The 13,756-nt window shown below is 36.9% G+C and overlaps 1 protein-coding gene across 1 annotated transcript; it reads left to right on the top strand.

Moving 5' to 3' along the window:
• The first annotated feature begins 1,402 nt into the window (after window positions 1-1,402).
• SGO2 (shugoshin 2) lies at window positions 1,403-12,072 on the top strand. The gene is made up of 8 exons (XM_065637239.1): window positions 1,403-1,544; window positions 2,988-3,163; window positions 3,555-3,632; window positions 4,392-4,474; window positions 4,875-5,110; window positions 5,620-7,644; window positions 10,465-10,612; window positions 11,967-12,072. The coding sequence occupies exons 1-8, from the start codon at window positions 1,403-1,405 to the stop codon at window positions 12,070-12,072; spliced, it is 2,994 nt and encodes a 997-aa protein (XP_065493311.1).
• Window positions 12,073-13,756: the final 1,684 nt, after the last annotated feature.

Here is a 13,756-nt window from a genome sequence, read left to right as displayed (position 1 = left end):
CCGCCACGGGAGGCGCCTCCCCGAGGTGCTTTCCTGGGGCTCCGATCCTTTCTTACTTGTGCCTATCTACTGTGACCTGGTGAGGCCTCATCTGGAATATCGTGTCCTGTGCTGGGCCCCTCAGTTCCAGAAGGACAGGGAACTGCTGGAGAGAGTCCAGCGCAGCCACGAAGATGCTGAAGGGAGCGGAGCATCTCCCGTGTGAGGAAAGGCTGAGGAGCTGGGGCTCTGGAGCTGGAGGAGAGGAGACTGAGGGGTGACCTCATTAATGTTTATAAATATAGAAAGGATGGGTGTCAGGAGGATGGAGCCAGGCTCTTCTGGGTGACAACCAGTGATAGGACAAGGGGCAATGGGTGCAAACTGGAACACAGGAGGTTCCACTGAAAGATGAGAAGAAACTTCTTCCTGGTGAGGGTGCCAGAGCCTGGCCCAGGCTGCCCAGGGAGGTTGTGGAGTCTCCTTCTCTGCAGACATTCCAACCCGCCTGGACACCTTCTGTGTAACCTCATCTGGGTGTTCCTGCTCCGGCGGGGGGGTTGCACTGGGTAAGCTTTTGAGGTCCCTTGCAACCCCTGACATTCTGGGATTCTGCGTGCCTGCGAGCCCCTCTCCCTGGGTGCATATTCAAATACAAAGCCTCTTGTCATCAACAACTGTGACCACTTTAGAATGAACCAGTTCGTCGCATGCTGAAGCAACATTTTTGGTCAAGAAACCAGTTTCTGGCATAGCGCTATTTGTAGTTACTTTTGCTTTCTCTGAGAGACTGCAAATAATAAGCTGTAGACATTGACACCTCGTGAATACATTTAACTTTCCATTTAGCTATAGCTACAGCATGACTGTAGGTAAGGGTAGCAGGAAACAATCATTGAAGTTTAAAGAACATTTTTAAAATAAGTACCAAGGCCTCATATTTGTTCTGAAACTGTTTGTTTTATTTTCAGGGAATACCGTTTAATTTAATTGTCATACATTTGTCTTTAAATTTATAGGCTTTATAATGCGGTTTGTTTAAATGCTTCCACTTCAAATTTTTCCAGGCAAAAGCTGGTCTGGTCATATTGTGAAGTGATAGAACCTTGGGGCTTTTTTCCCTTTTAAGTGTAAAGTTGGATAGATAACTTGGGGGAATGGGCAAGATCAAATATCTGTGATCCTTTCAGTCTTCATGTTTATTTGTTAAATATTTTGCCACTCTTTGATAATGTGGCTTACATCTCAAGGAACGGTTCATTAACCTGTTTGAATTGAACGAAGGTAAAGACTGAAGCAATTTTCTCAACTTCAAAGATAACAAATCCTGATAAGAGGTAACGAAGCTTAATTTTAAAAAGTGTGAGAAAGATCATGTCTTATTTGCGCCTTCCCCTTGACAATGTACAGGTTCATTTTGGTGATGGAGAAACAAGCGACTGCTCAATCATCCTCCATTGTCACTTCGGATGCTGTTAGAGGACACATGAAGAAGAGAGATGGAACATTGCAAGCTGCGAAATGGAACGCTTCTTTAGCATCCAAAATCAAAACTAAATTAATGAGTAAGTACAGTTAAAAGAAAACTGAAGCCGTCTGTTGTACTTAGAATGTATGACTTAAAAAGGAACAGTAATTGTATTTAATGTAACTTGCTGAATTTCTGCCTGTTAAAAGTATTAATGTGGTATGTTGAGAATTTTACGAGAGTCTGAAAGTGAAAACACATGATTGCAAGTTGTTTATTTATCTAATTATCTGAGTATTTTCAGTGGATGCTCTTTGACATGCCAGTATTTTGTGAAAGACTGTACTCAAGTGCATGTCCACAGCCATTTGGGCCGTCCAAAAACTGAGATACCAAAATGAGTCAAATCAATGACCTTTTAAAGTGTTGTTGCCATAGTAAAATGCCTGGTATTGCCATGGGGTTGACAGGAAACTCTTCATTGAGTGAATTTACTGAATCAAGGAAAACTACAAATATTCATCTGCTGATTTAGTCACTTGCCGGAAGGTCTTTTGATTTCCCAGTAAGTCAGGTTTAAATTAAAATGTAGGTTTGTCATGGTAGATGGTTGGGTAAAAAATACTAATTTTCAGTGAAAACTAAACAGCATAGATGAACAATACTGATGTCCTTTAGAAATCTCCACAGTGCAGTAAAACAAATAATGGACTAAGCTGAATAGTGATTGCAAAGCATAATGTTTGGATTAACAAGGTTCCACTGATTTTTGCCTGTTTCCCAAAGCAAAGAAATAAGGCCTTGCAAGTTTTGAATTACAGGCTGTAGAAGGAATAACATAAGGCGATGATGAGATGTATTAATAGTTGGAGCAGATTTCAAGCTAATTTTGCTCCTTTTTGTACTATAAAAGAGCATGGTCAGACTTATCTCTACCTTGAGTTCAAGTTAACTCTCTATGTTCTATGAAAGTGAAGCAAAAAAAATCATCTTGATAATATACAGTGTTGCTCGGAAAAAAAAAAAGGTTCCTAAAACATTCTGCAACAGGTGTGAGTAGGCAGGTTTTCGTTAGGACAGTGGAAGTTATATGTCTAACTTCACGCTTTTTTCCTTCTGTTGTCAAAACTCACATTTATGCTCAAAATGTTTGAACTTTTTGATTTGTAAAATATTTGGGATTTTTTTTTTCTTTTAGAAATTTGGAAATATTTTTATGCCTGCGAAACTCATTTTTTAAATGCTTTCATCTTAAAATAACCTTACTAAAAAAAAAACAAAACCAAAAAACCCACTTGCAAAACAAATTAAAAAAACACAGACCAGAGCAGAATCTGTGCATGAAATAAACTTGACCATGAAGCTGACAGAATAGTCATCAGAATGGCAGCCAACAGAAACAGTTTTATATTAGAAAGTGTCAGGCTTTGCTATTGTTCTGCCACAACCCACAGATAAAGTGTTGTTATGTAGCGATAGTTCATGCAGAGAGGGCCTGGAAATGAAGCTTTTGAAAATAATATAATTTTGTCTCCTTTAGATAACTCATCTATGCTTAAGGTATCTTTAAAACAAAATAATAAAGCGTTAGCTGTGGCTTTGAGTGTGGAGAGAGAAAATTCTCGGAAGCTAAAGAATGAGAAGATTTTTCTTCAGAAGGAAGTAGAAAAGCTGCAGCTTCATAATATCTTGCTTCGTCAAAAACTAACCAGTTTGGTATGCTGCAAGTAATATCATTTCAACTTAGATAGCTAAACCAAGCTTTTGTCTTTTTTGCGAACAATATTGCTTCTTAAAATCATGATTTAAAATATAGACCTCAGATTTGTGAGGTTATATCAAGCAATAGCATAGTATTTTCGTTTGATTTTTCTTTCATAGGATTTTTTTGTACTTGCCGTTTTGTCTGTCCCTGTATATGTGTATCCATAGCTGCTTTAGTGCCAGCTTCACCTTTATGTTTATAGGTATTGACATGATATAAGACATCAGTTTGTGCTTAACTGAGTGAAAAAAAAAATTACAACATAGATTCACCTTTGTATCTTTTCTTAAGCCAGAAGCCACTTAAAATATTTTTTTAAATTACTTTTTCTTTTACATGCAGAATAAAACTCTCACAGAAATAGAAGCATTTTTGAATGATAACCTCTTAACTGCAATAAAAATAAGCAGTCTTTCTGAGGTAAGACTTTTTTTTAACTGTTACCATATTGAACTCATTTTGCAGGATAATATTTTCAAAGCATCTAAATGAGTGCAATGTTGAAATCATACATGCATTTCAAAACATATACCCCATTTCCTTAAAACTTGGGATGAAGCCCTAGGCTAGCGAAATAAATGAAATTTTGCTGTTGCTTGCACTAAAAATTTAGGGTTTAATCTAGTTAACAAAGTATGTAAAAGTTAAGTATCAGTTAGCCCTGATGAAGTCATGTGGTTTAAAAAAAAAGGTGTAGTATTAATGCTTGAGGATGTGGTATTCTTCACCAGTGAGCGAGCTACCTGCCTTCCCTGGTTAGTCCTGCAAGAAATACCTTGCATGTGGAATCTTTACTGGAAAACATAGTCCATGGTGGTCTTTGTGTCATGGCTAAATTACTCTTAATTTATAAAAAAAAAACCAACAACACTTTTTATTGTTTGTACTAAACAGTTACTTAGTGTTGCTCTGTGCTTCTGTATGTATAATGCACTTTACATTAGTTATGTCTACATTTTAGAAGTCTATACATTGCTTTGGGATACAAGGAGGTTACAGATTTTGATAAGTTTTGCTACAAAATAAGTTTCTTTAAAATTATTGTGTGTGACTATCATGTGCGTTTCATCAGTACTTCTATTTTTTGCCCATTCATGATTTTTTTCCCTGTGGATATTTCTGATACTTATAAGAGAATATTCAACTGTTTCTACTTCTCCACTGTTGTTCTTTTGAAAGAATCTTCAGAGTTGTGTTCCTCTGTCACCTGGTCCCAGCAGCGCCACTGATGACCAGCTCAAGAGCGCACAGCCGTCAGCTGGGTAGGTGCTTTTGTTAAATGTGCAAGTTGAGAAGTGTCTCTGGATTTTAATTTTTTTTTACAACTAATCTTTGTATATTGTTCTAGGTATTTTTGAGGTAGTAAGAAACAATTTCCTGTCCAATTCAGAAATTACGCATTGGCAACTTAGAATTAATGTATGTAGGTTGGTAGACAAAACTTCCATTTGAATGACTTGCTTCTTTCTTCATGGGATCTCGGCAGCACAAAGATGGATTCTCTATACTGAAAAAATACATTTGCCCCTAAGATAGAACCAGATTTCCTACTTGAGTTCTTGTTTTCTGCTTTTAAACATTATTAAAGGAATGTTTGAAACAATTGGATGTTATGGCATAGAATGTACTACAGATCTTCACAGTAACATTTCCTCTCTTCAGATCTGTAGAACTGCCGGCGAAGCTTCCTTTAATTGCAACAGCTAATGCACAACAGCAAGATAGCCCTTTGGTGTGTGAAATACCAAATCCTTTCAAGTGTACCACTACTTTGTCAAAGGAAATGCATTCAGATCTAGTCAAGTTTGTATTATCATTGCCTTCTGGTACAAATAATCAAAAGTTCATTGAAATAGACCCGCTGGAAACAACCATTGACAAAAATATATCTTTAAAAGGTATGATGTATTTCTGTACAGCTGATTTATTTTCCAGAGCTATCTGAGAATTAGCATTTAATGATCCATTACTTGATGTGCACTACAGAACGTATAGTAAGATTCCTAAACTGTAATAAACTAATAAAAAATAGAACGATCACCCATAAGTATGGGTGTTCTGACACTCACTTGTAGAATAATGTTCATTGAAATAACACAGCTGAAATGTAACAAAATTAATGTGAACAGAATAAAACTTTGATAAGCTAACCGAATGATAACCAAAGTAATTCTAGAAAAATACATTTTTTTACCTATACCCAACTTTGGTAAAATTTTAAATTAGCACTAGTTATGTAAATTTTTAAGGACCGACCACAGAATATGTGTATTAAGAAAAAAAAATAAAAGAGAAATTTACACGGTTTATAGTTTTCCATGCTTCTGGTCCAACCTTCAGTAATCTGTCTTATTCTGGTAACTATATTCTTTCTTTCCCCAAGCTACTGAAATGTTTCTCTTTGCAGAAAATCAATTATGCACAGACCTGACTTGCAGTAGTGCCTTCCTGACTCGCGTCGAAAATACACAACCTTTAGGACAGTCCGAGGAGCTCATGAAACAGTATAATCATAGTTCAGTGACATTCTGTGGAAAGGTGACTGAAAGAAAGAAACATGCAGTAATTCCTAAGTCAAAAATTCAACATAATATAAAGGATTTTGCTAAAAAATGTAGCTCAAATAATCTGCATCATTATGGTATCAACAGCAGCAGCAATACCAATGACGTGAATTTTCAGGAAAGCTCAAGTGACTCATCTCACGTTATTCCTTCACCTCTTAAATTTAGCAGTGAAAGTAAAATAGACTTTAAGAAGCTGCTTTTTACTGAAAATATGAAGCCTGAAGAAACTGTTTATGATGCTGATATGGAGCTGACTGCCAGTGATGCAGGTGAGCTACTCACAGTTACAGCGAAAGACAAATTACACCGAAATCAAAATAGTAATGCCAATGTGAATTCTGAGAAAATGTTAGCAAATTTCAGAAAAGTAAAATATTCTAAGAAGGATAAAGAGAAAATTAAAAGCAAGACTGAAGTCAGTTCAAATTTTTATGTAGAAGAAAGGGCCACTAGGGCTGACAATAATGAAGCGTCAAAAACTACTGACTCACAAACTCAACTATTCCAGAGTCAGACAGATCAGTTACCCACAGGCAATTCCGTAGGGAAGTGGAGTTTGCTAAATACTGGCAAATGTTATCAAGCAGAACTTTGTCCAAGTAAAGCTAAAGATGCTGGGAGGACATGCCAGGTTAACTTAATGAGTCCAAGAAAACAGGAGACAAATAAAGAAACTTTCTCAGGAATGTCCGAAGACATGGAAAGCAAAATACAAAAAGCAGACTCGAACTCATCTGGTAACAAGATCCCACCAGAGGTTTGTTGTGCTGCGAATTTACCATTCCAAGATAATACTTCTAATGTGTTGCCTTCACAGCAGGACTTTCTGCATACAGATGAGAAACGTGGTAAACCAAAAAGAAACAGGAAAGCTTTTCAAAACCCTTCTGAAATGGACAATGCAAAGTACCATGGAGAGGAAAATGGGCAGTATGAGGAATCTATTTCAAAAAAGTCTCAAACAGAGATACACCAGCGTGATAGCAAGAGGAAACAAGACCAGAAGAATATTATAAAGAGAAAATGCAACCAAAAAAGTAGTTATAGACAAAGTGGAGAAACTGGAAGTGACAGCATTCATAAAATTCCCCAGAAAGCAGACCAAAAGGGTAGCCATTTTTCGCCCAGGAGATTAAAACATACGTTGGCAAAGGCCAGCAGGAAAGCATGTATAATACCAAAAGAAAATCTTACACAGTTCTCAACTGGTAAAAATGAAGAATTAAAAACTAAGGATGCATTGCATGCGGGGGCTGTTCCTGGAAATAAAGGAACTGAAACTCAGCAAATGCAAGTAGCTTTAGTTACTCAGAATGGTGTATCTGTGAATACACCACAGGCTAAAGAACAAGTAGATGGTGATGCTAATATGCTAAAGAAAGTAGATTCCCCATCACTGGCACATAAAACCCCTCACATTAGTAACTCTCCTGATAATCAGATAAAGCGCAAACCCAGGTTTAGTGCTGGTATTACTGAGACCAGACCAGAAAAAAATTATTTCAGGCATATAGATCAGGGGAGGCAGAATATTTTGGATGACCAGGGAGCCCCTCGTGAGAGAGATTCCTTGATGAGCAAGTTAAAGTGTACGGCTCAAAAATCAGAATTTTTAAAATTCTTACCTGTGAAATGTTCTAAGAATGTGCCATTAAACACCGATAGCTTTTTCCAGGAAGGTCTTTCAAGTGCGGAGCTCCCAGCTCTTGATGACCTTGATGCTTCTATGAAGTTCTCTATACCGAAAAACTCTGAAATCTGTGGGGAAAATGATCGTACTAAAGCACTGGATACTGGAAAGGCAGGACAAAAACTGGATCATGTTTCTAAAGAGATTGACAAAAAGACTCTGACACCTTGTCATGGTAAGTGGATAGGTGAGGGAAAAAATGGCATTTTGCATTAGGTAGTGCCTGAAATAGTGGCAAATTATCTTCTCTTAATGCTATCCTGCTCTTATTGATTGCTTAGAGTGGATAAGACTGAAAATCACTAAAATTATTCTATATCATATATCAGTTATAACATCTTTTTTAATTGTTACAACTAATATCCTTGTTACTTTTTGGTATATTCCAAGATGATATTTGATTGGGCAGATGTAAGTAGTCCACATTATTGAGGAGCAATTATAGTTGGAGCATGTATTCATTTTTCAAAGACTGTGACAGAATTCAGAAAGTATGGGACAGAAAAGTTACAATAGCTTGAGCTTTTATACAAGGGAAATAAGAGTGAACACAGTTCCCTTCATAAATGGAGAACACAGCTGGATTCAAAGATTTCCTTTGTATTTCTTTAGAAACACTGCAATTCAACAGGAATTGTGAGATCTAAAAAAAATACTTTGAGCAGGTTTTCTCTAGAATCTACCCATGAGCAAACTTTCATGTGACAACTTCTTTAAGAAAGATACATCAAATTAAGAAAATAATGAAACTTTGGTGTAGTTTGGAAGGTAGGTTTAGATTCTTCTATCATACAACGAAATTACTATAAAGGAGTTTAAGGAATATATGACTGGCACATCTAAGCTAGAGTTTAAATACACTTCAAAATGTAGCATCGAAGTTCCTTAGCATGAGAAGACTATTTTGTAAACATATTTATTCTCAAAAAGTTCCTGTTTACCTCATTGTCTCTGAGAACGTCCCAACACCTAGACAGTTTCCTAGCTCAAATTAATTAATAGTTTGAATCCCAGCCTATCAAGCCAATACTGCCTTGGCATCAGCTCACTGCTAGGACACAAGGCCAACAAAATCTGTTTTACGTGACCACAGAATACAAATACTGGCAGAATTAGACCATCATGCAAGGTGTTAGTCCTGGTAATTTGCAGTTGCATCTTCTCATCTCCAGTTCCTTCTTTGGAAGGTAGGAAAAGGATCCCATCATTTTATAAACTTTAATGATAAATTAGTAAACCCTTGTGATCAGCAGTATCAAAGACTGCTGGCATAAAAAACAAGCTCATCATTTGATCTTCGCCCATTTAAGCATAGTTCAAAAGCCAGTTCATTTTTCACCCTATATCCAAATCCGTATCTTGAATTTAAAGAAAGCGAGGAAATGCCATCCGTTCTGATGATGCCAGCTCTTCTGATCACCACCTTGAGCTCTACTTAGAAATATACCTTGAAAGTCTCCTGTAATGAAAGTCTCTATATGGTTAGATCTATGTGAACATAAGTATTCACACTCGGAGGCATCCAGCTTTCCTAATAATGCAGACTCGTAGATGTCTCCAAAACTCTTACTGCTTAAAAAGAAACTGACCTCGTTTCCAACCTTAAGCTTTAGGAGAAGCTCAGAACAACAGTTTACCTTCACTTTAAAATGAGTACAAATCAAGACTGATTTATGAGGCCGCCAAACTTGGAGGGTTTTTCATGCTCAGAAAGCCTTCTTGTTTAAACCAAATGAGCATGGCTTTTCTTTAATGAACTCTATCAAAAGACAATGCTTTTTCTTTTGCCTTCATAAATCTGGAGGGGCTTGCTGCAAGCAGCCCAAAGTCACCTTAAGATGTCTGTCATACTTAGAAGAAAAGTGAGCAGAAATCTGATAAAGAACCTCTGACTTTATGTCTGTGCTTAAGGTATTTCAGAATACTTGATGAAATGATCAGTCTTACCCACTGAGATGTTTCACTTCATCTCAGCGCAGGATTCTTCTACAGGACAGTAGTAATTCAGCACTATCAGCTTGATCATCCATTAAGACTGTGTATGCTAGACTGTACAAGGCATCCAGATGCTATGATAAAGAAAGAAAATACTTTTTTGACAGCTGTGTAAACATACAGTGATATAGTTTATTCATCTCAAGATAGGCACAACAAAAAATTCATCATTTATCCCGTATGTATGAATTTCCTTTGTGAGATCAATAGCATCCATTTGCTGCCGCAGAGGATTTAAGGTGAAGTGTTCAAACTCAAGAAGTGAAGAGAGTTTTAAATTCAGTTCCTTTGTCAAACTATATCCCAAATGTTCTCATCTGAACACAAAAAATTTAAAACTCTTATCAGTGAAAGCTGTACATTCTTGGAAGAACTTTTATGGAACACAGATTATTTTATTTCATCTTGGATTGCTGTCTGCATTAATTCCTGGTGCTTTTCAGAGAGACTATGATCTACAAGTGGCTTAGATTTTTTTGAAATGCGGGCTAAATAATAGTTTCAGTATTTCTCCCAAGTTATCAAAATATTTGTCTCCAAATTAAATGTTGATTGTTTAGTCTGGCACTGTGCATTGATTTTAGAACCGGCATCCAGTTGGAAACCGATAGGACTGGAGGACTCTGGCACAGGCTGGATCTTTGGATGATACACGTGTGCCCTCCCCCTGCACTCAAGGCCATGAGCTGTGTGCAGTTTTACTTTTTAAAATGCAATAGCTCTTGGGAGTCTTGAGCCGCTCACTGCAAATTACAGTGCTCAGGTGGCTTTCTGAAAATGGCCCAGGAGCCGGGGCAGACCTCAAACAGCTCCACGTTTGGGTGGGTTGAAGGCTGCTTTGATCATCTATCTGGTTTTTTTGTTGAGCATCTTTAGAGTAGAAGCGGTAACCAAAGTACCCGAATTAAGAAATACTAATTGAAAATAATTACGAATTGAAAGTTTACTTTATGATTCAGAAAATACATTAAATGAGACCTGTAAATTCCTGTATTCACAGGGAGAAAGGCTTTGCAAGATCTGACAAGCAATAGTATACAATCTCACACTTCCTTACCTAAAGCCCCTAAAACTTCAGAAGAAAACTCAGCAGCACCATCTAGACGAGGAAGAGCCACTATTTGCTACAAAGAACCCAGTCTAAACCGGTAGGTAAATGTAAAATTTTGGGGTTTGGAGTACATAACTATCCTCATTAAAGCTTGCTATTAAAACCCCCAAATAAACAGTTGAACTGTCTTTTTCACAATTCTCTTTTGCAATGATACTTCAGTGTTGATAGAAACCATTTCCTGTTAGTGTGGCAGGATTTCCAAGTGCCAGAACAAGACACTCACAGTATTCAATTCTCAAAATTTAAACATAGCATATAAGATTTTATACTAGTAGTGAATAATGGTGAATTCTTAACGTTTATAATGATCTAAACCCCTTTAGAGGTGGATAACTGTAAATGTTATACTTGCATGTAAATTTATACCATAATAATGTCCTTGTAATGTCAAGTGGTGAGAGATTTTGTGCATTAATATGATGTTAGTCAGTTGTTTAGCTTTAACTAGCTCTATCTAGTATAAGAAATCATTTGAATTTAAGATATTTTGATTTGATAATTAGTTCTTTACCTCTCAGTGTTCTTGGCAAATTTAGTGGCATGGGGTTTCCAAGACTGTTAAAAGACAAGTCATAAATTGTGTGATAACTATTAAAAATTTTAAAAGGATTTAAAAGCCAAATTTCCGTTAAGAAAACCAATATAATTCCACTTACGTGAGTAGATCTAAATCCCGAGGGACCTTTAAGTTGATTACTTCTGAAAATATTCTGAGTTTTTTGGCATAAAGTTGGTTGCGGTTTCTTGGTTGGTTGTTTTGTTGTTGTTGTTGTTTTTTAGTATACTATTAATTAAAGCAACAATTGCGCTGTGTTTTTTTATTAGTAGAATGCATATTCCTGAGGTAAAGACAGTGTAAAGATTTCCCTGTGGTTGAGAGTGAAAGAACTATGGCAAAATGCTGTAATATTATGATATTGACACACTCTCCTCTTTTACCCCACAATGATAAGGTTCTGCAATTCTGCAGAGAGACAGTAGCTAATAACAGAAAAAAAAGTGGATGTCACTGAAGATTTTAGATCACTGTCTCCTATTTATATTTTATTTTTAAGTACACTATCCTGAATGGGTGGTGTTAAGCTTTTTTTTTAAATCATTTTTGAGTTTTGTCTTATAAGAATAAATTATCATTACTCACATATTAATGTTGTACAAGGCTACATAAAAAGACTACTATTTTTAGCATTATTTTGAAAAACAGTAGTTATCTATGCCTTGCTATTTCAGACATATTTATTTTCTATGCATTTAATTTCTTTAATGTATCAAGCTTTCATTAAGAGTATTTACCATTCGGAAGGGTTATTATAATGACATAATTATTATAGTTACATAGGTACTTGGTGATATTCATACATGATGTCTTTGATTTATTTTGTTTACAGCAAATTAAGGCGTGGAGATCAGTTTACAGATACACAATTTCTGGCTTCCCCAGTCTATAAAATAAAAAAGAAAAGAAGCTTTAAAAGTAAACCAAAATTTATTTGAAGAAGAGGATTGCCTTCATGAGCAATACTTCTAAAATGGGTACACACACATATATATATATGTTTAGCAGTAGAGAGTGCTTATTGGTTTTTTATTAGGAAAGGTTTTCCAAAGTGAAATTTCCTGGAAAGGATCCCCTATACGAGGACACAGAATTACTTCACTGAGGAAGGTAAATGCAGGTTAGGCTTCTCTCTCGTGTTTTGCATTTCTGGTCGGTGATTTATAATCTGTTCAAAGAGTTTGCAGCACTTCTTAATTTGTTAGAAAAGTGTATGTTTTAATGAGAATTTAAAATAAATCACCTTTGGGAATTTTATTGTGAGTTTTTCATATTTACCGTGAGTAGAGCCATTTCTTGGTGCTGGTTGAAACAGACACAAGCATCCCAAATTTCGATAGATGTACTGAAATAGATGGATCTGGCGTTATCTGGATGGTGGATGCTGCAGGCTGTGCAGCCCACACAACTTTGGCAGACTACGGTGGGTAAGGTCCAGGTTCATTTTGCAACCACAATAGCCGTAACTGATTTGTAACGGGATACAAATAAGTTCCCTTCTTTTGGTTATAGAAGGTGGTTCTTCACAGACTGTGCAGCTATGCTGAGGAATTCCTTACTACAGGAGTAGATGTAATTAGTTTACATGGGCTTAAAAATTGATTGGACAAATTAATGGAAGAAAAATCTATGAGGAATTACCAGAAATACCTTTTCTGGCACAGGATGTCCATGAATTGCAAATTGTTGAAAGCTGGAAAAGTGTTCTGGAGAAGCCTTACTATGCATTCGACCAATTTTTATGCTTTTTCCAAGGGCATTCAGTATTGAAACTTTCAGAGACCAGTTCTTCGGTTAGCTAGACCTTTGGTCTGATACCATACACCTTTTTTAAGAGGTGTAACTGATACTCTTAGTTTTATAATATATTCTTGAAAATATCAAACCAAATTATACCCTTCGTACTTAATAGTAGCTTCTATTGTAACCTGGGAAGTTGGTGGAGAAAATAGTCCTGGAAATGGTTTCCATACGTGCTAAAGACGGTCGGCATTGATTTCCAAAGGGGACATCATGCTTTGGTAACCCAAAAGCCTTCTGCACTGAGCCAACTGGCCTGGTCAGCGAGGGGAGAGCAGGAGATGTTTGTCTCAACTTGAGTAAGCCTTGTGACGTGATCTCTGGTAGCATCCCACAGAGAAGCTGATGAAGTCCGTCTTGGTTCAGTGCACAGTGAGGTGGGCTGAAAACTGGCTGAAGCACCGGTGGCAAAACACTGGAGCTCCCTAGGGTTTCATACTGGGGCCAGGATTGTTTAACATCTTGGTTAACGACCTGTCTGATGAGACAGAGTGCAGCCCGTGCCAATCTGCAGTTGGTACAAAGCGGGGAGGAGCGACTGAAATGCTGGATGGTCGAGCTGCAGTTCAGAGGGATCTGGACAGGCTGGAGAAATGAGCCTAGAGGAATCTCGTGAAGTTCGACAAGGGGAACCTACATCCTTCTGTGAGTTGTCAGAATTTCAGCTGCATATTATGCCAGAAAAAGGATTGATACATATCAAAATATAGTCCTGGATATAGCTTTCAGGTGTGTCCATTCTATGTGTAAGTCTTGAACTATAACCATTAACAGTAAGAGGCACAAAAGCATTATTTACAAATATTTAAGTAATACCACAGC

The sequence above is a fragment of the Caloenas nicobarica genome, chromosome 6 (assembly GCF_036013445.1).
Source record: "Caloenas nicobarica isolate bCalNic1 chromosome 6, bCalNic1.hap1, whole genome shotgun sequence".
NCBI classification, from domain to species: domain Eukaryota; kingdom Metazoa; phylum Chordata; class Aves; order Columbiformes; family Columbidae; genus Caloenas; species Caloenas nicobarica.
Note: the sequence above shows the minus strand (reverse complement) of the source record. Positions and strands in the feature narration are given on the sequence as shown.

Excerpts from the sequence above, each read along its gene's own strand:
- SGO2 (XM_065637239.1), top strand. The coding sequence starts at position 1,403 with ATGGAGAAACAAGCGACTGCTCAATCATCCTCCATTGTCACTTCGGAT. Across the intron at positions 3,633-4,391 it reads AAATAAGCAGTCTTTCTGAG|AATCTTCAGAGTTGTGTTCC; the intron begins GTAAGACTTTTT and ends TTCTTTTGAAAG. Across the intron at positions 7,645-10,464 it reads GACTCTGACACCTTGTCATG|GGAGAAAGGCTTTGCAAGAT; the intron begins GTAAGTGGATAG and ends CTGTATTCACAG.